The sequence below is a fragment of the Phyllostomus discolor genome, chromosome 3 (genome assembly GCF_004126475.2).
Source record: "Phyllostomus discolor isolate MPI-MPIP mPhyDis1 chromosome 3, mPhyDis1.pri.v3, whole genome shotgun sequence".
Taxonomy (NCBI): Eukaryota; Metazoa; Chordata; class Mammalia; order Chiroptera; family Phyllostomidae; genus Phyllostomus; species Phyllostomus discolor.
In genome coordinates, this window is record NC_040905.2 from 14,124,411 (window position 1) to 14,142,918 (window position 18,508).

Consider the following 18,508-nt stretch of genomic DNA (forward strand, 5'->3'; position numbering starts at 1 on the left):
AGTTTGGGCTGTGGGGTGTTTAAGGGGAGTCAGGCAGGAGCCTGGAGGCAGGACTGCGCAGAGCGAGTGGCCCCTCTGTGGTGGGCCGTGGAAGCCTGGCTTGTCGGAATTGCCTGCATTGAGCTGCGATGTCCTTCACACCCCGATCCCCCTCTGCCCCTAGAGGAGGCAGCCCCACGAGGGGCACACTTTGGGGGAGGGGGCTCTGCAGCAGAGCCCGACCCTGAAGGAGCCAGTGGCTGCAGGCTCTCTGCTCACTGCCGTCCCCACAGCTGGGCAGCAGCGGGGTCTGGGAAGGGAGATCTGGGAGGACGGTGGTGTGGGCTGAGGACCTGCGGGCAGACCCGTATGCAGAGTGAACTTGGGCCCTTTCGGGGTGGACGGGGCCTGTGTGGTCCCCTTCCTACGGGGTGGCAGGTCGGTCTCCTCAGGGAGTGAGTGTGCCACGTCGGGGGCCCAGCACTGGTCGTGTAGGCGGCCGGGTAGACGTGCTGCAGTGGCGGTTAGCTAGCCTGGCCTTGTGAGTGTGTCCATGCCGTTGGGCTTATGTGAAGACCCCGTCTGTGCCACTGTGGCCCCTTCCTTCCCGTGCCCATCCCGTCAACTCTGGTGGCTGATGACTGAGGCTGGTGACGCCATCTGGCCGACTCGGTGGTTTGGAGCCTCTTCCGTGGTGGGTGCTCTCCAGTGGACACCCATGTGTCCTGCAGACACACGTGCTCACTCCCGTGTGTCCACCTGCGAGCCTCTGGCCCACGACCTTCTTATCCCTGATCTTCCCATCTTTTTCCTTTTAGGCCTCTCACCAGCTGGCATGGCCACGTGCTTCTGCCACCAGCCCATCTATATTCTAACCTCAGGCTACTTCTCTTTCCACACAAAGTGGATGACCAGGTATACCACCTGACACTGCCCGTTGGGAGGATTGTCCCTCGCCACCGTCTTCCAGAGCCGTCCGTGAATGGGGATGCGGCACAGTCTGGTCTCAGCTTGCACCCCTTCCTGACGGAGCCGTTTGCAGTCCAAGCCTGGGCTTTCCCTCCGCTTCCATCCTTCCGCCCTGAGTCATCAGCGGAGGGAGGGGTGCTGGTGCCACAGCGGTGGCCCACCTGCTTATGCAGCTTGGTTGTGCCCCCTGCTCCTGCGTGTGCTTGACTCTGGGTGTAGCACCTCCCATGTCATGATGGGTCATTTCCAGTCCCACCCAAACTCGTGCCTGGGTGGGGCTGACAGCCCAACTTGTGGTGGGCAGTCCCAGCCGCATGTCTGTTTGCTGTCCCCAGGCCTGCCTTCCTTGTCCACCAGGGCCCAGGAGTATGCCAGGGGTTGTTTGTCAGAGGCATAGAATTCCTCACTCTGGACGGCATGGCTTTGCTCCAGAGCCCTGGAGGCCAGGACTGTGATTCTCCCAGTGCGGCCACAGACTTCTCTCAGCATCTTGCCCATCGAACAGTTCACTGAATTGTGCGGCCCCCACAGCAGGGCTGCTGGCGTCACGGCTGAGAACCGCCGAGGCCTTCCTCGCCTGAGCCAGGCTCCGAGCTGGCAGCCCCTCGCACCTCTGTAAGTGGGCTAGAGCCGTATTCCCAGGTGGGGGTTATGCTGCCTCCCAAACCCGAGGAGTCCCTTTTGGTGGAGGATGAATTATTTTGTCTTTTCCTCTGGATGGCTTTCTCGGCACTCCCTAGACGGCTGACGCCTAACAGTGGTGTGGCTGTGCCAGGCCCCTGACTCTCTGTGTGGTTTACCTTGCCTTGTGGAGCGTGTGTTTGCCTAGGCTTTTAGCTTGATCAGCGCAGAAACGTCAGAGGTGCGGTGGAGCAGTATCATGTTCTGCAGTGTGTCCGGAAGGTCGAGAGCTTTTCAGTGTGTTCTGACAGCGAGTGGGAGAGGTAATGTGGGTCGGTGGCGAAGCCATAGATGCCTGCTCCACGTGAACGAGAATCATTTCTGGTCCTAACTCTGATTGGGGAGGAAATGAATGCAGTCAGCAAATCAGTTGCCGTGTATTTTGCACCTGTAATCTGCTCAAAGCTAAAACACCTGGCATAGCAGGTGCTATATCATCGGAGCTTGTGGTAGTTTGTAGTCATCTTCCAGGGTCCATGTAGTTTCTTTAGAAGCCAGATTGGTGAATTAAACAGAGATCTGATAGGGACCATTACCACGTGTGGTTCAGATCCTGAAGGGTGGCACTGACCATCCCTCCCTCCCTCCCCAGAACGATACTGCCTTTGATGCCCAGGTTGGGGCGGGGGCTGGTCATTTCCGTGGCTTCTGCTTGACCTTCTGCATTGTGATGGCTCTCAACCCACAGATCAGTGACCCAGGTTGGGATGGTACCACCAGCCAATTTCATTATTCCAGTGATACATTTGGGGACCAGAGAAATGACCGCTAGGTGGATTTGTGGATTGAATGGATGTACTATAAGCCAGATCTTGATGAAGATTTTGTTCACCACAGTGGCCTCATGGTTTCCACTCCATACCAGAGGCACCAGGACGATGCATCCAGGCCCTGGGAATCCGCGTTGATTCAGACGCTGTGGCCGGCACTCCTTGCCTGTCTGGACTTCCTCTTCCCCAGCGTACTGTTACCTCGGTAGAGAGCCATGGGCCCCCGGGGGAAGGACAGGGTTGTCATGAGCACTTTTGCTTGTAGTGGCGTTGCAAGGCTTCCTGGGAGCTGGCCACCTCTTCAGACAAGGAATCCTGACTTTTTTGGAGCAACCTACCTCCAGCCACTTGGCTGTCACTCTTGATTTCTTCTGTTGGTACAAACTAAGTAGTAGTCGTTCGGCTGCCCGTTTATTTTGTGCCCAAGGACACTGCGTTATGTTGATACACCCAGGACTCTGTGTGTCACATTCCCTGGGCTGCCACTTATTCATTCATTTAGTTATTTATTTACTTATTTACTTTTATTGCTATTGTTGTTCAAGCACAGTTTTCTGCCTTTTCCCCCCACCCAGCCCAACCCTCCCAGCCCTCCCCACCTGCCTCCCATTTCTACCTGCACACCCTGTTGTTGTCCATGTTTACACTTGTTCCTGCGAACCCTTCACTCTCTTCCCCTGAAATTCCCTCCCCTCTCCCCTCTGGCCACTTTGATCTTGCTGGTCGTAATGATTTTGTGACCTGGCTTCTAACGGCCCCATCATCTCTGGCCTCTCTGGGCTCAGAATCCTGTCATACCAGCTGCTGTCAGCAAGCTGTGCTCTGTGAGAACCCCTCTCCCAGCCAGCTCTGGCTGCAGAGAAAGCTGCTGGTCTTCCTAGCGATGCTGGTGGCCCTACACCTGCACATGCCCTTTCGTCCCGGTAACTGCCCTGTCTTTTGGGCCTTCCCCTGGAGTACGATTATTGGGTATATTTTTCAGTCACATATTACAGCCATTCCAATACACCCACTCCCTTGAGTCTTTGAATTCCTTCCTCTTCTGTCTGTCATGACAATTTGGGTATTTTAACTTTACTGTGTGTGGGCCTTCCCATTTTCATGCTTTTAGGAGACATCCTATCAGGGAGTTCCCGGCATTTCCTGGCATCCTCGACTCCTGAATGCTCCCACGTCACTCAGGTCTTCCTTAACCAACTTTATGCTCCGCCCCTTTTGGTCAGGCACTCTCAGCACCCGGTCCTGTGCAGGCTCCTGCTGGTGGCGCATACCGGCTAGTTCTTACAGCTCCTTTGGGGTGTAAGCTCTTCTCCCAGCATCTCCCCAGTGGGGTTATGCTGTGAAATGACCCTAATTAAGGTCTGCTGGTGAGGAGGGGAGACTGACTGGGAATTGGGGTGGGGGCGAGGGGTGTGGATGTCTTCTCGCTGACCTTGGCATAACAGATCTACCTCTAAGGACCAGCCACTCTGAGGTAGATGGGCCCTGGGCTCAATCCTGTTCTGCGCTGACCTCTCACCGCCAAGGACCAGAGCTTCTCTGTGTGCCTCCAGCAGCCCCCTCTGGCTTTCACGTCTGGCTTTCAGTAGCCTTTCTCCTCCGCTGTTCATCCTGTAGAGCCTCACCTGGGGACTTGTTAGAGTCCCGGTCTGTGCCGGCTGCTGATACAAACTCTGGAGGGGGGCATCAAGCAGTGTGGGATTTAGCCGGCCCTTCATGTGATGGGAAGGCACACTAGCGTTTGAGGAACATGGTGGAGTGCAGGCTGTGGTTAGCCGTCGCCGTCCATCCCATCATCCTTATTACCGCCACCTCTCTCTCGTGGTCTTACACGCCTGCCCCCACTGGTAGAGCCTCCCGGTTCACCGTCTTTAAAGCTTCAGTGGGTGTGCCAGCTGGTGCCAAGGGCTGTGTGCCTCACTTACCCCCATGATGGGGTCCTTATTGCCAGTCGGGTGGTACATGATGTATCTCCAAACCGCCCCCTTCTCCTGCTTTCTTGGATCGCTCTTGGTACCAACTGTCCCACGTTGGATGTTCCAGAAGCAGATGCTCAGATGGAGTGTGGGGCACATGTTTCTTTAGCATCTTCACCTGTGAAAGGGAGAGGGTGGAAGCAGGATGGGATGAAGGGATTAATCGAACTATGAGTCAGCCCCAACAAAGCCCTACCAACCGAGGGATGAGTAGTGCCCCTTGAATGAATGGGGTGCAGTGGCCAGGCCTTCCCACCTCTGTCCACCCGGAGACCCAGCTGTCCGCCCTCTCCTCAGTGGGCGGCAAGGCCCCCTTGCCAGCGGCGGACACGCGCCTCTGTCTGTCCCAGCGTGCCCGTGATTCCACCCGTGCTTCCTTGGCTCCCGCTCCGTTTTCCTGACTCAAGCGCCACGCTGATTCCCTTCCACCGCCTCTCCTGCTTCCTTCTCTTTTTACTCCTGTCCCTTCTCTTTTTACTCCGCACGTTCAGTCTTTTCACTGTTCCTCCCCCCCCCGCCCCCACCATTGAAACCCACTGCTAATCCTTCTGAACTGATTTTTCCTGCCCTTTTTTTTTTCCCAGTGTGTTGGGAGTTTAGCCAAAGCTTAATTATTGTGTTATTTTACAAAAAAAAAAGGAAGATAGGCGTGTAATTTTAGACTTAGGAAGGTTTTATGTTGTCCAAACCTATTGCACACAAAGAAATGAATTCAGTACTGGGGACCAGCCAGCCCTTTTTATTTATCTGGTTAGTAGTGAAGTGAACGCTGTTCTTTCCTACCGGCCTGTGGAGGAACACCCAGGAACCTCTTTTGTCAGATGTGGAGCTAGGAAACACAGTCTGTTTTTAAATAAAAACACTTTGCTGATTTACTTCTGACCGCACTTGTGTTTCTCCCCCAGGCCATCAAGCCCTGCCGCCCCATGACCAACAACGCGGGCAGGCTCTTCCACTACCGGATCACCGTGTCCCCACCCACCAACTTCTTGGTGAGTCCTGGTTCCTGACAAATCAGATTTCATGGGTTTTAAAATGTAAATAGACTGAGTGTGTGTGAACAGGTTAAAATATAAATGGACTAAGTAGTGATTCAGTTCTTAAATGTTCATTCTTCTAAATATCCTGTTTCATGTCGATAAAGTTGGCCTTTATCATAATGACTTTTGCTCTCTTTCTGTACTACTTTTGCTACCTTTTTCATTCAGTTTGTTGGTACCACATAGGAGCCAGAATTGTGCAGCTGTGGAGTTGGAGGAATGCATAGAACACGTTCGCATCTCTTAAAAATCAGCAAATAGCTTCTACATTATCTAGTGACCCAAACGAGAAAGTCTGTTGTATTTATGACAGGAGTAATAATACTTAATGTTTGTTGGCTGTGGTATTGGGCACCATTCTAAGCATTTGCTAAGTATCTGACATGTATTGACTTACTTGTCACAACAAAATGATGAAGCAGATACTATCTGCCCTGTACAGTTGGGACAGTGGTCCATATTTTACGGGTGAGCACAAGTAGCTTGCTTCAGATTACACAGGCAGTAAGTGTCAGTGCTCGGGTTTGAACCTCAGCAGTCCGACACCGTTGCGCACGGCTGTGGCCGTGTCACTGGGCTGTATCGCCTCTCACAGTGCAGAGTGGATTCGTTCTGGTTACGTGGACCGTGAAGAGATTTCAGTGTCAAAATTGGATCTAATTTATATACCTTAAAATTTACCCATGTCAAGTGCATATTTTATGTTTAGTCTTTTCACAGAATTGTGAGGCCATCATCATCACAGTCTAATTTTAGAGCATTTTCATCGTCCCCAAAAGAAACCTCGTGCTCAGGAGCAGTCAGTTCTTGCCCACCCCCCGCCTTCAGCCTCCTTGAAGATGCTTTCTGTGTATCATTTGCCTGTTCGAGATATTTCACATAAATGGGATCATGGAATATGTGATCTTTTCTGGCTCTGGATTTCACTTAGCATGTTTTCAAGATTCATCCATGTTGTAACATGCAATGCCATTCCTTTTTATGGCCAAATGATATTTCATTGTGTGCACATACCATATTTTACTTATCCATTCATCATTTGGGGAACATTTTGGTGGGCTCCACTTTTTGTCTGTTATGAAAAATGCTGCTGTAAACGTTTGTGGACAAATTCTTGTGTGGATGTGTGTTTTCGTTTGCCTTGGGTGTACACCTGGGACTGGAGTTGCTGGATCATTTGGTAACTCTGTGTTAACATTTCAAGGAGCTACCAAACTGTCTACCAGAGTGGTTGTTCCATGATTATTTCATTAGAAGTTCTTTTTATATTTAATTTAGACCAGCTTTGCTGAATTATTCAAATAGAAAGTAACAGCAACATTGACAAAACAAATAATGCACATTTGGATATTCTTTAGTCCTCTTCCTACCAAGTTCCTGGTGTGTGTGTGTGTAAATTGTCTAAAAGAATGATGTTCAATACTATGTGAAAAACATATCTGTGAGGTTATCAGCCTTCATAATTAGTTCCATACTGAGGATTAAAAATGGTGGGTTATAAGAATGGCACAAAGAAGAGTCTCTCAGGCACACATCAGCATTTGTGTGTTTTAATTACAGATTCAGTTTTTAGATAATTAAAATCTTGGGCATTCTGCAGGGAGATTTGTCACGGCGTTTTGAGGGTTGGCTTCCCCTCGGAGGGCGGAGGGCAGAGGGCTGCGGAGTGGGGCTGTGCGGTGCAGCCCCTGGCACCCGAGGCTGGGCGGAGCCTTCCAGGTGGTTGTCAGTCTTGACCGTCCTGGTGCCGAGTCTGTTTTCCTCTTTGAGCTCTGAATCGGGTGTGCTGTTACCTTGTTCCAGTTAGGACCTCTGCTAGTTCAGACGCACAGCTCCGTAAGAACAGCACTGGTGGTATTGTGGGGTTAAATAAAACAAGTTCCTAGAAAACGAAGCCACATAGCGTTTGTCTTTTTTCTCTACAGCATCCGTAATAAACATTCTCGATCGTCTCAGTGTATAAATATTACTCAAGCCAGAGAATGCCACCGAAAATGGAACTTTTGTGTACAATTCTCCCTGGTGTTTGGAAAAACATTAACTGAGTTTGTGGAGCGCTTACATCTTTCCTGGTGGTTGCGTTGTGCCCTGATGCATTTCCGCACGTGCAAATCACGGCATTATTTAACCCAGGCTTTGTGTTTCTGTTTGCTTTCAGACCGACCGGCCAACTGTTATCGAGTATGATGATCACGAGTATATCTTTGAGGGATTTTCTATGTTTGCACATGCCCCCCTGACCAATGTAAGTACGTGCTCATTGGCTGGCGCTCTCTGTCCCCGTACCCCTTCCTTCCCTGCCCTCCCTGCAAATAAATTTCTTTCCATCTGACTTCTAAGTAACATTTACTTTGCGTCGCTCTGCGTGAGCTGCAGGAAGTCTGCTGCAGTGTGTGTCAGGTGGGAGTGGGATGTGTGCTAATGAGTCACAGGTTTGGTCCACATTAAATGGTGCAAGTAAACGTGTCAGAATAACCTTTGGAGAGTGTGAAAGACTGAAAAGGAAGGATAAACTGTGGAGTAATGTGTCAGAGCTATTTTGGGCTGGGTGCCCTTCAAAAGCAAGTTGGAAACTTTTAAGGAGACGCTACTCTTTAGTCTCAGAGCAATAGGAAAAGAAGTGGCGCTGGCTTAGGACGTCAGGAGCCTGAATGAAGTTCATACAGTTTCCTGCTCTTGAATCCCAGGAATGTGTGTCTGCTCTAAGAGGCTTTGTCTGACATACAGATCTGGGGTGTTTTTACACAGGTGTCAAGGCTGCTCGGTTAGTAATCGGTTCGAGGGGAAGCTCTGTATCTGTGAGTCAAAATCGTGGGCTCAGAGCTGGCAGTCTTGGGAACCGTGTTCCTTATCCCGTGCTCCAGTTGGACGTGGAGTGGCTTTGCTGGCGGCTCAGCCAGAGAGTGCAGCAGCCGCGTACTTCACCCGGCCCAGACGTCGCTGTGAAACTCAATGAATTATAGCTGTGGCGCAGCCACATCGAAATAGAATGCTTTCACTTCTTTCTGGTTTGGCTACGATAAATCACACGTGCAGTTTGAGAAGCTATTTTAGTTCCGTTAACTTAAAACTTGAAATTCCGTTCCTTTGGAGAGTAAAAGATTCAAGCCTTTGCCAAACCTTGTTCCTTTCTCTCATTCTCTTTTTTCTTTATAAGTGGACATGATTCCACAGTGGTGAGGCTAGTTTAAAACAAATTGTTTTTTTTTTTTAATGAGATTGTTTTTATTCCACAGTATATTTTATCCTAGACAGTATGGTTCGAGAAGATATTAGACCATAAATGTAAAAATAACACATACCCCATTTACCTTGAGGGTGGACCATAATGGAGAAGGGGGTATAATATCAGACCATTCTCTTGAGGTCTCATTGATACATAACACGGTGTTAGTTTCAGGGGCACAGCACAGTGATTTGGTGTTTGTATTTATTGTGAAATGATCAAAGCGGTAAGTCCAGTTAGGTCCAGTTAGCATTTGCCACTTTGCATAGTTACAGAATTTTATATAGCACTGTTGTTGTTTTTTTTTAAGATTTTATTTATTTGTTTTTAGAGAGAAGGAAAGGGAAAGAGGAAGAGAGGGAGAGAAACATCAGTGTGTGGTTGCCTCTCTTGCGCCCCCTACTGGGGAACTGGCCTGCAACCCAGGCATGTGCCCTGATGGGGAATTAAAGCAGCCACCCTTTGGTTTGCAGGCCCGCCGTCAATCCACTGAGCTACAGCAGCTAGGGTGGACTCATTTTAAACAATCTATATGAAAAGGCACTAAGAGGTTTTTGAATTTTGTGGGTTTTGTTGTCTTTATTTAATGACTCAATGAGGCACTCAGACCCTTTGTTACACCAAGTCCAGCCCTGGAGGAGGCCAGGCCTTTAGAAGTCCGTCAGTCTGACTTCCCCTCCGTGAGGCGTTTCTCTCCTTTCTGCCCCTCAGAGGATTTGCAGCTACCACGAATTTAGTGACCATGAAAATATTTAAAAATATCTGTCATCTGATTTTTTTAATGCCCTAAAAGTAGTCTAGATCTTATGTGACCTCTTAGGATCACCTTATTCAAGGCAGGAGAGCAGTTTGGCTTCAGAGAGACACATGAGTGCATTCCACTCACTATCTGTTTAATTTGACTTTCCAGTCTTTATGAGGCTTGATTTCTCTTAGAGGTATTAGTTTCAGCAATAGGCTTTTTTTTTTTTTTAAGATTTTATTTATTTATTTCTAGAGAGGGAAAGGAGGGAGAAAGAGAGAAACATCAAAACAACACACACAATGTGTGGTTGCTGGGGGTCATGGCCTGCAACCCAGGCATGTACCCTGGCCTGGAATTGAACCTGCGACACTTTGGTTCACAGCCCGAGCTCAATCCACTGAGCTACGCCAGCCAGGGCTAGCAATAGGCGTTTTTTAAAAAAAACTTTGGATGACATATGAAAAGTGTTTATCATCCAGAGCTTGGCGTACAATAAATATGGTACTTCTCATTTTGGGAAAGATGTCAGACCGGCCTGGATTTGCATCTTTCTTCTAATTCTTTGTTTTTTGTTTTTTTTTTTTAAACTAATTCTTAATATTTATGTGACCTAGGACAAGTGATTCTTTGAGTGTTATTTCAATGAAATCTCTCAGCTTTGGCACCGAGAGGCCATTAATGCTAAATTAATTGCATTTGTTACTGTTATTATAAGATAAAATACAGGATTGAAAAATTCCTGGCTTCAGCATATATTTTATATAAAAATATTCCAGTTCCCCAAATTTGAGAACTTTGTAATGAGAAGATAAGCCCCATCATTTATGTTGGAGATGTTGATAAAATAAATCGAGTTTTAAGCGGAGTGTTGTACAGTTCACGGGGATTAGATCCATCAAAGGCCTCTTGAATTGGAAATAGCCTCCCAAGAAAAGGAATTATTAAATCACTTTGCTGATCTGAGTCATTTTCTTGCTAGAGAGAGCGCATCAGCAAGAACGGCATGCAAATGGTTGTGACGTTAGGATCTCCACCACATCTAGTTCTGACAAGTTCTCTTAAGGTCTGCTGCAATCAAAGTGGATTGAAAGCCTTGTTGGCCAAGTACGGAGCGTTGTGGGAGAATTTAATCCTTTTATGTAGTACGTAATACCATTACTTATAATACCTGATAGTACTAAGGTCTTTGACAACATGACTGAAATTATAAAGATATATGTGTTAGATGTGCGATACTTGATCCTATCCTCAAAAAAAAGCCCCATGGCCATTTCCCTCCCGCCTTCATTGGCTTTCCATCTCCACTGGCCCCCTGCCCTGATTCGGCCACTCAGTGCCTGGAAGTAGTAGAGTTAGAATGTAGAAGTTTAGGGAGGGTGTTGTGCTTGGTATGATGAAAAAGGAGTTATTATCAGTCAGTACCCAAAGATGTTTTAAGAAATGATGGTCGGTGTTTGTATTATTTGATTAGCGAATGAAGTTTCCAATCAACTGAGCTCCTGGTATGCAGGAAAATGACAGGGTCTCTTTGCGTCTTAGAGAGAGATGAGAGTTCGAATGGAAAAGGAGATCCCGCCTTTGCAGTGTGTGTGTCTGAGGGGGGCCCTGGTGGTGTGGAGGAGAGTTCAAGGGAAATAGAGTATGTGTACAGGGAGAGGTCAGAAGATTCCCCAAGGTGGTTTTCATTGAAATGGTCTGGGGAAAGGATTGTACTTGCACGTGTCACCCATGAGAGTTGCTTTTGCGCATGGTAGAAGGAGTCAAGTTCACACTTTTGCTCTTTCTCTGCCTGCCTCCTTCGTCTTCCCGAGGGCTCCGGTCCTTTTCTGCCCTGCGCATATTCTGATCCCCACCAAAGTGATATTTATACTTGTGACATACAGCTTGGTGCTTCACACTCAAACTCACACTGCCTGTTGGGCACACTCACCTTAATATCCCCTGAGGTGCCTCATCCTGCACCTGTTCGAAACCGAACTCACCATCGTTCCCACATACTGCGTGTGAGTACTCACAGGGGACACCCTGTGAATTTCTTTGTATTAATGTCATTGTGATGCGTCTGGTCACTTAGGCCGAAAACCTAGAAATTTTTCCCTATTCTTTCTTCTCTTTCACTTCCATATCAGATCGGTCACTGTGTATTTCAGTAACATCTGTTATGTTTAAAAAATTTCCCCTCCTTCCCAGTCTTTTCTTCATTTGGCTTCTGGACTGTTTCATTAGCTCCTAGTCTGAGCCGGTTCCCTGCCTGGCTCTGCTCTAAACCATCCCCACACTGTTTACGTAGCAGCTCATCCAGAATGTAAACTGTGAGAGCCTCTCACTTAGAGTGCGTGAATGACTTCTCATTGCCATAGGATAAGCCCTGGGTCCTTAACATTGTTTATAAAATTTGCCTGACATAGTTCATCCTCTCCTGTCAAGCATCACCTTGCTTCTCTCTTTACGTACTTTTCTCCTGAACAGCCAAATCACTTGTAATTCTCCCGGCTCTCTTTTGTCTGTCGTGCTGGAAACTAAATATCTGCTCTTCCCCAACTTAATTTTTCTGGATGATCTAGAAAATCCCTCCCTATCTTTGAAGACTCCTGTGTTACCTTCTTTGTTTCTTTTGAACATTCTAATCTCTGTTTGCATATTTGTTTTTTAATTGTACTTATAAGTTACATTGTATTATATTCTGTTGACAGTTTCTTACAAGCCTTTCTTCCTCCTTTAGATCCTTTTTAAAGAAGGTAGGAGCTGTGACTTACATTAGAGTAACTATGAGCCTAACGTTGTCGCTGACATAGAGTAGGTATTTAAAAAAATATGAGTAATGCCCAAATTTGTAGCTCTCAAATCATTTTTAAATATAGAAATAAAAAGAACTTAAAAATGATAGCGGCCTTAGCATGTCGTTTCAGTTCATTTGAAATTGATACCACAAGAAGGTTGAATATGGATCTCTTATTAAAATTAATTATGAGTTTTACTTAAATTAGCCATTATCCTTAAAAAAATGAAAAACACCTAATAACTAAATTTGGTCTCTGAGAAAAAGATTTCCAGTAGATGGCATTATAAGACTATTTTTGTTTTTCTTACCATTCCTTTGGTAGAATTAAAATTTGTTTCTTTCTGATTGCCATGGTTTGTAAAAATGATTACATTTATATAAAATCATCTTATGGACAGATTGAATGGCCAGAAAACCCTACTTAACACCTCTCCAGGGCTCCCGAGTCTATTATTTTCCCTAGCTAGTCAGCCAGGCTGCTGCAGTAAACTCACACCCTGCTTTCTGCTTCCTCCCTTCATTCAAAAATATACTTACGGAAAACCTATCATGTCTAGACACTAAGTTAGTGTCTGATGATACAGTGGTAAAACAGGACCGATTCGGATTTATTTAACATGACCCCTTCTTCATTTCCCATGGACCTCGAGTATGTATGTACACACACACACACACACACACACACACACACCAGCTAGTGGTTACCCAGCTAGTGGCTTAGACTGGGTTCTAGAGCAAGATTTTCGGCTCACCAGCTAGCAGTTACCTTAGGCAAGCGCCTTGGCTTCCTCCTCCGTACGAGGGGGACAGTAGATGCACCTGCCTCACAGGGACGGTTCCGTGAGTGACAGCGTGGGAAGCGTCAGAACAGTGCCCGGCTCAGTAAATGCCACCCGTGATCACTTTCACTGCGCGTCATTGTCATCCTGCCACGGTTGCCTCTGCTCCAGGGCCAGCTAGGCAGCGTGACTGGTGTGCACATCAGTGACTTTGGAATTCATATGCGTTGTCAGCCCGCTATCCCTGATCTGCCCGAAGAGCCAAAGTTCTGTACACTTTCAAAAAGCCAAGAAAAAGCAGCACTTAAGTGTGGTTTTATTAATTCTTTAGAGGCGATTTGTTTGGTTTTAATGGGTCCTTGTCATGTTTGTGTTGCTCATACAGTTCGTTAAGCACCAACATTATGCAGGTTTCCTGTAGAGGCCGGGCCAGCTGGGGTCCTGCCATTAGAGCCAGCAGTTGTGGCCAAGCTTCGTGGGCAGCACTGTTAGCAGCGTAGAGGAAGTGCGGCCCTCTCCTTTGGCTGGTGGCCTCCGGGTCAGGTGGAAGACACGGGTGCTCCGGGAGTCTGCAGGACGGTGTTGCGGGACTGAACCTCTCCTTATCGTTGCAGATCCCACTGTGTAAAGTAATCAGATTCAACATAGACTACACGATTCATTTCATCGAAGAGATGATGCCCGAGGTAAGGCAGGTCATTTAAGAGCTTTGCCCTTTTGTTTATTCCACACTTACACCTTTAAAGCACTGAACTTGACCAGCTCTGGCTTTTGGCCCTAGGAATACCCCTAAAGAATGGTGTTCACTGTTGAAAGGGTCAGTGAGATATGCGGGGTTAAAATTCGGGACATTTTTCAACTCTGGAGCCCTTGTTTTGCATCTGCCCATAGTGACTTTGCATCCGCTTCCAGCTCGTTCTGGATAGGGGACGGGTTTTGATTACTGGCAGTTAGCAGAGGAAATTAGAACAGTGAAACCGAATCTGATAGCTGTTGGAATAATCTTATTCATTATCTCCAATGACAAGATCAATGCTCGGTTCATTTTTCTTCCCATATATTTACATATTTTTCCTAATTGTTTTTCATTGCGGATGCTCAGCAGCAGATTTATCTAAATATATGCGAGAGGTTTAAAATTCCAGAGCAAGATTAATGTGAATCTCAGGATGATTCATGGCCTGATCTTGAATTTAGTGATGTCAACAAATCACACGAAGAAATAACAACTAGACAGCAAACAAGCTTGTGCACTTAACCTTGTGTTGGAGTTGGGGTCGATTTCCCGAGCTCCCGCCTCTTCTTGCGAACCTGTTTAACGGTGTAGCTCGGTCACGGGCAGCCGAGCACCAGGGGGAGTTGATAAGCACGATACACGTGCTCAGCCCACACCTGTTTCACTCAAAGCAAGCCCCAGTGGTTCTACCTGTCTTTCAAAAAGACTTAAAGAGAGAGGGTGCCCCCTTCATTCTCTAGCTTAAAAGGGCTTTTTGCTTCCTTTTGATTTTTAAGGTCATAAGCCTTCCTTTGCTCTTGTAAAGGTGTATGATTCTGGAGTTATCGTACTCAGGGTGATTTATGAACCTGAGCAAGCAAATAGGAAGAATTATGATACACATCTTACTTGCATATATATCATCTGTTAAGCTTGTTTACTGGGGAAATTTTGGAACAAAGTTTTGTAGTTTTTTGTAGCCCATTATTTGCCTTCATTAAGAACTTGACCTTTGTCATCCCGAAAGGTTTATGATCGCTGTCTCGGTGAGTCCCGGTGGGTGTGGGGGATGCGAGCGTGCAGGGCCAGGTGAGGGGCGAACCTGTCAGAGCCTGCGGGCCTGTGTGTGTGTGTGTGTGTGATTCGAATTAACAAGAAGTCCCCAGGAGATTCTGATTTTATAATTGGGTTAGAAAAATGACATAAAGAAGACTTGAATTTTAAGATTTCACCTCATTTTACTGACCTGTTGGGAAAGCCCGGGTTCCCATTTTCTTGGGGATCCTCATGCCACTGTTGCCTACTTCATCTGTGTCTCAAGCCAGTGAGCTGTGATTCATAGGATGGTGGGCAGACTTTTTAGGAAAGGACATGGTGTTCGTATAGTTTCCATAGACACTTTTGAAGACACTTGACTGGAACCAGTTGAACCTTTAGTTCATGTTGAGGTATATATTTGCCATTCTATAGTAATTTCATTTTGGTTTATTTTTCAGAATTTTTGTGTGAAGGGACTTGAACTATTTTCATTATTCCTATTCCGAGATATTTTGGAATTGTACGACTGGAATCTTAAAGGTAAATAATAGGATTTCAAGAAAAGTGTAATGCTTCTAGAACAGTGCGCTGTGGAGGGGGCAGGGGCATAGTTGAAATTTGTATTATTTTTTGAAACACCCAGGGAAAAGCGTGACATGAGTAAGTTCTTGAGGATCTTTTTCCCGCTGCGCACTGTCTCATGAGTACCGCACGCTAACCGATTGTGCCAGCGGAGCGCCAGGATCTTTCTCAACACGGGCTGACAGTGCCTGTTGCCTCCGATGGCCCGTGCCCAGCACCGAGCTGACGTGCACAGAGATGGTGTCAGTTATGATGAGTGATTACCATGATCTGTGTGCATCTCATTAGTTTATATTTTAAATTGGAGCTTTGCTGTAATAAACTTCCAAGATAATAGTTTATTAAAACAGAACTTTGGTTCGCCCTAAAAACACAGTTCATGCACTGGGAGCTACATTAATTCAAAACTTGGTGCTTGGATGTTAGACAATAGTTGACTCTTTTGGAGGTGTTTCTGTTCCAGCAGACATTTGCTTACTTGTTTTCAAACAGTGTATCGACGAATGGCTTTTCAAGACAAGTTTTGAATAGTATTTTTCTCTTTCCCACCCCCCCCCCAAGTTGTATTTGATTAAAATTGGGAGGAGTTAAAACAAGCATGTTGTATCATGCAGTAGTTCAGTTATAACAAAAATCTTTTTATTTTTGAATTTCTAAAAATAGTTTTGTGCTGTACACCGCGCAGCACATGTCCTTGGGGCTCCTACCCTCCTCCTCCTTTGGGCTGTGCCCTCACGGCTGACTTCTCCCGGTGTTTGCGGCAGCTGCCACAGGACTGACTTACCTGTTAGGAAGAGGGGTGGGTTTTTTAGTGCCCCCACTTCTGGTGCCGTGTGCTCCTCGTTATCATTGAATCTTAGGGACTAGGTCACGGTGTTTGTTTTCCAAGGCTGTTTTATTTACTTTCTTCTTTCCCTTTCACTTCTGTGCTTTTTAGGTCCTTTGTTTGAAGACAGCCCTCCCTGCTGCCCCAGATTTCATTTCATGCCGCGTTTTGTAAGGTTTCTTCCAGGTAAATCTTCTGGCTTGTCCGTGCCCCGTTGAGATAGTGCGCCGGGAAATTAGCCTGCCCTTCCCCTTTCAGTCTTTAGGGACCACTTTCCCACCACAGACACCGGTGATTCTCTGCCTCTCGGGTCCGGCACGTAACAGTGTAGAGTTATGTGCTCTGATTCTGGCCCTGCGCAGTTTGGGGTAGTCCCACAGTGTATGAGCGGCGGGAGAGTCGATTGATACATTTTGAAATTCCACTTGATAAAATATCTTGCAAGCGTTAAAACTTATATGGAAAAAATGCATGGAGCTTCAAAATGCATAGAGTTCATTGGAAAACAATGATTACAAAGTTTTATGTACAATATGACTATAACTATGCTAAAAATTACTACAGTAAATCTCGTATTAAGGTAGCGGTGTTGGACTTGTTTTTATCTATTTTTTGACATTTATTAATTTTACAGTGATAAAACAAGAAATCAGTTTCTCAGTACATGAAAAAAATAGAAGTAACTATACGACGTGTTTTAAGTGATATTTTAACTGTTTCTAAATGTTTTTCAAGAGTGTCACTGTGAGATATGGCATTATATTTAGTGTTTTTAAAATAGTTGGGTTAATAATGAAATCTTTGGTGTCGTTTCATTTGCAAAGTCTTCGGCGCGCTAATGAATTCACCCCGAGGCTCCCGTTCTGATTCCTCACTCCCCGCTGTTGCCACTGGTGCCCTTCTGTACGTCCAGCCTCGCGTGCCCTCGGTTGCTTTGCTTTTTTACTTGCATCTTCCCTTTTCTCCCTGCGAAGTCGCCTTTCTTTGCTTTCTTGCTTCGGCCCTGTGTTCTGACTTCTGTCTCTCGGCTCCAGTGGGCTCGGCGCCTCCTGCTAACCCCCATCCTCTGTGGAAATGTCAGTTCAGCGGCTCGCCTTTTCTCCTCCCATATGTGGGCCACTCAGAGACGCCGGAGCAACAACGTGGCTGCTGCGATAAATCTGTGATCTGTAGTTTCGGCTGTTGAGCTTTAAGCTCGTCTCTGCGTATCAGCAGTTTCAGAAGTTTCGCCGAGTGCTCACGCTCCCCTCCTCACACTTGCTGCCCCTTCCCCTGCTGGAGCAGGAAGCCTGCCTCCCCCAGGCCCTAGAACTCACCTTAGAGCCTGTCAGACTCTGGTCCACTCACAGCAGGCTTCGCTGGGGTACCCCTGCCCTGCCGACCCCATCCCCACCTGCTGCTGCTGCTGCTGCTGCTGCTGTCAAAGCCAGCCTCCAGAAGACCACATCCAGGGGCACGCTTCAGTGTTAGTCTAACGTGGTACCGGGCCATGGCACCGGGTTGTTGGCCTGGTCTGCCAGCTGAGCTCTCCGTACTGTCCTGCCTAAGGAAGCTCTGCTTCCTCCTGCGGAAGCACAGAGGGATGCATGCATCCCTCTGTGGCCTTTGTTTCTCGTCCATTCAGTCTGGCTTAGATTTTCCTCGGGGTTTTGCCCTTCCTTCAGTCCTGTCACGCGGTCACAAAGACTTATTTTTATTTTAGAATAGTGTTACTCACATTTTTAGCATTATTGTTAATGTTTATCTTGTTTGGCAGATGTATTCAAAAGCTTTTCCCCTTTATACATCTGGTTTTATTTTATTGAGAAGTCCTTTTTTCTTTTCAAGTGAATACATTTTATAATGGCGCTGTAGCAGTGAACTTACCATAAAGTGGCTGCGTTAGAATGAGTTTCTTGAAAAGCCTTTTCTTTCAGTATCTGTCTGCCTCCAGGAATTTTATGACCAAGCAAATCTGCAAGAGAAAGTAGACAGTTTTAGAATCAGCACAAAGAAAAATCTTATGTCAGATACTTACTTTGTGGGATTTGTACTCTCACAAAATGTTTTTCATACTGTGTAGGGGTAACATGTTGTCATTAAAAAAAGGTCTGTTGATTTATTTTTCAAACATGATATACTTTGAAAATATACATACTAAAGAAACCTTGAAGATTTCATATGGATACCCAACTGACCGGGCACCGTTCATGGAAATGACCGTGTTTTCTTCACAGAATTGAGATGATACCTCCGCCCTTACTTGGGTTGACTTGGGTGTGTGTGCACACGTGTATGTGACACACAGTGCACAGGTGTGTCGAGTAAAAAGTGAACACCCTTTCTTGGTGTGTGAAAATGAGTGGGTGCTCTCAGAGGTTTGATTTGTATTTGTTGTGACCTGTATAGGAAGAATTAATG

At 46.6% G+C, this 18,508-nt stretch overlaps 1 protein-coding gene across 10 annotated transcripts in view; it reads left to right on the top strand.

Moving 5' to 3' along the window:
* Nucleotides 1–18,508, top strand: part of DROSHA (drosha ribonuclease III) — a 106,646-nt gene that overhangs the window by 25,655 nt on the left and 62,483 nt on the right. For all 10 annotated transcript variants that reach the window (XM_028521669.2, XM_036020237.1, XM_036020234.1 and 7 more), the window contains 5 exons: nucleotides 5,281–5,367; nucleotides 7,574–7,660; nucleotides 13,562–13,633; nucleotides 15,159–15,240; nucleotides 16,220–16,294. In XM_028521669.2, the coding sequence (XP_028377470.1) occupies nucleotides 5,281–5,367; nucleotides 7,574–7,660; nucleotides 13,562–13,633; nucleotides 15,159–15,240; nucleotides 16,220–16,294 (403 nt within the window). The remainder of the gene's footprint in view (nucleotides 1–5,280; nucleotides 5,368–7,573; nucleotides 7,661–13,561; nucleotides 13,634–15,158; nucleotides 15,241–16,219; nucleotides 16,295–18,508) is intronic.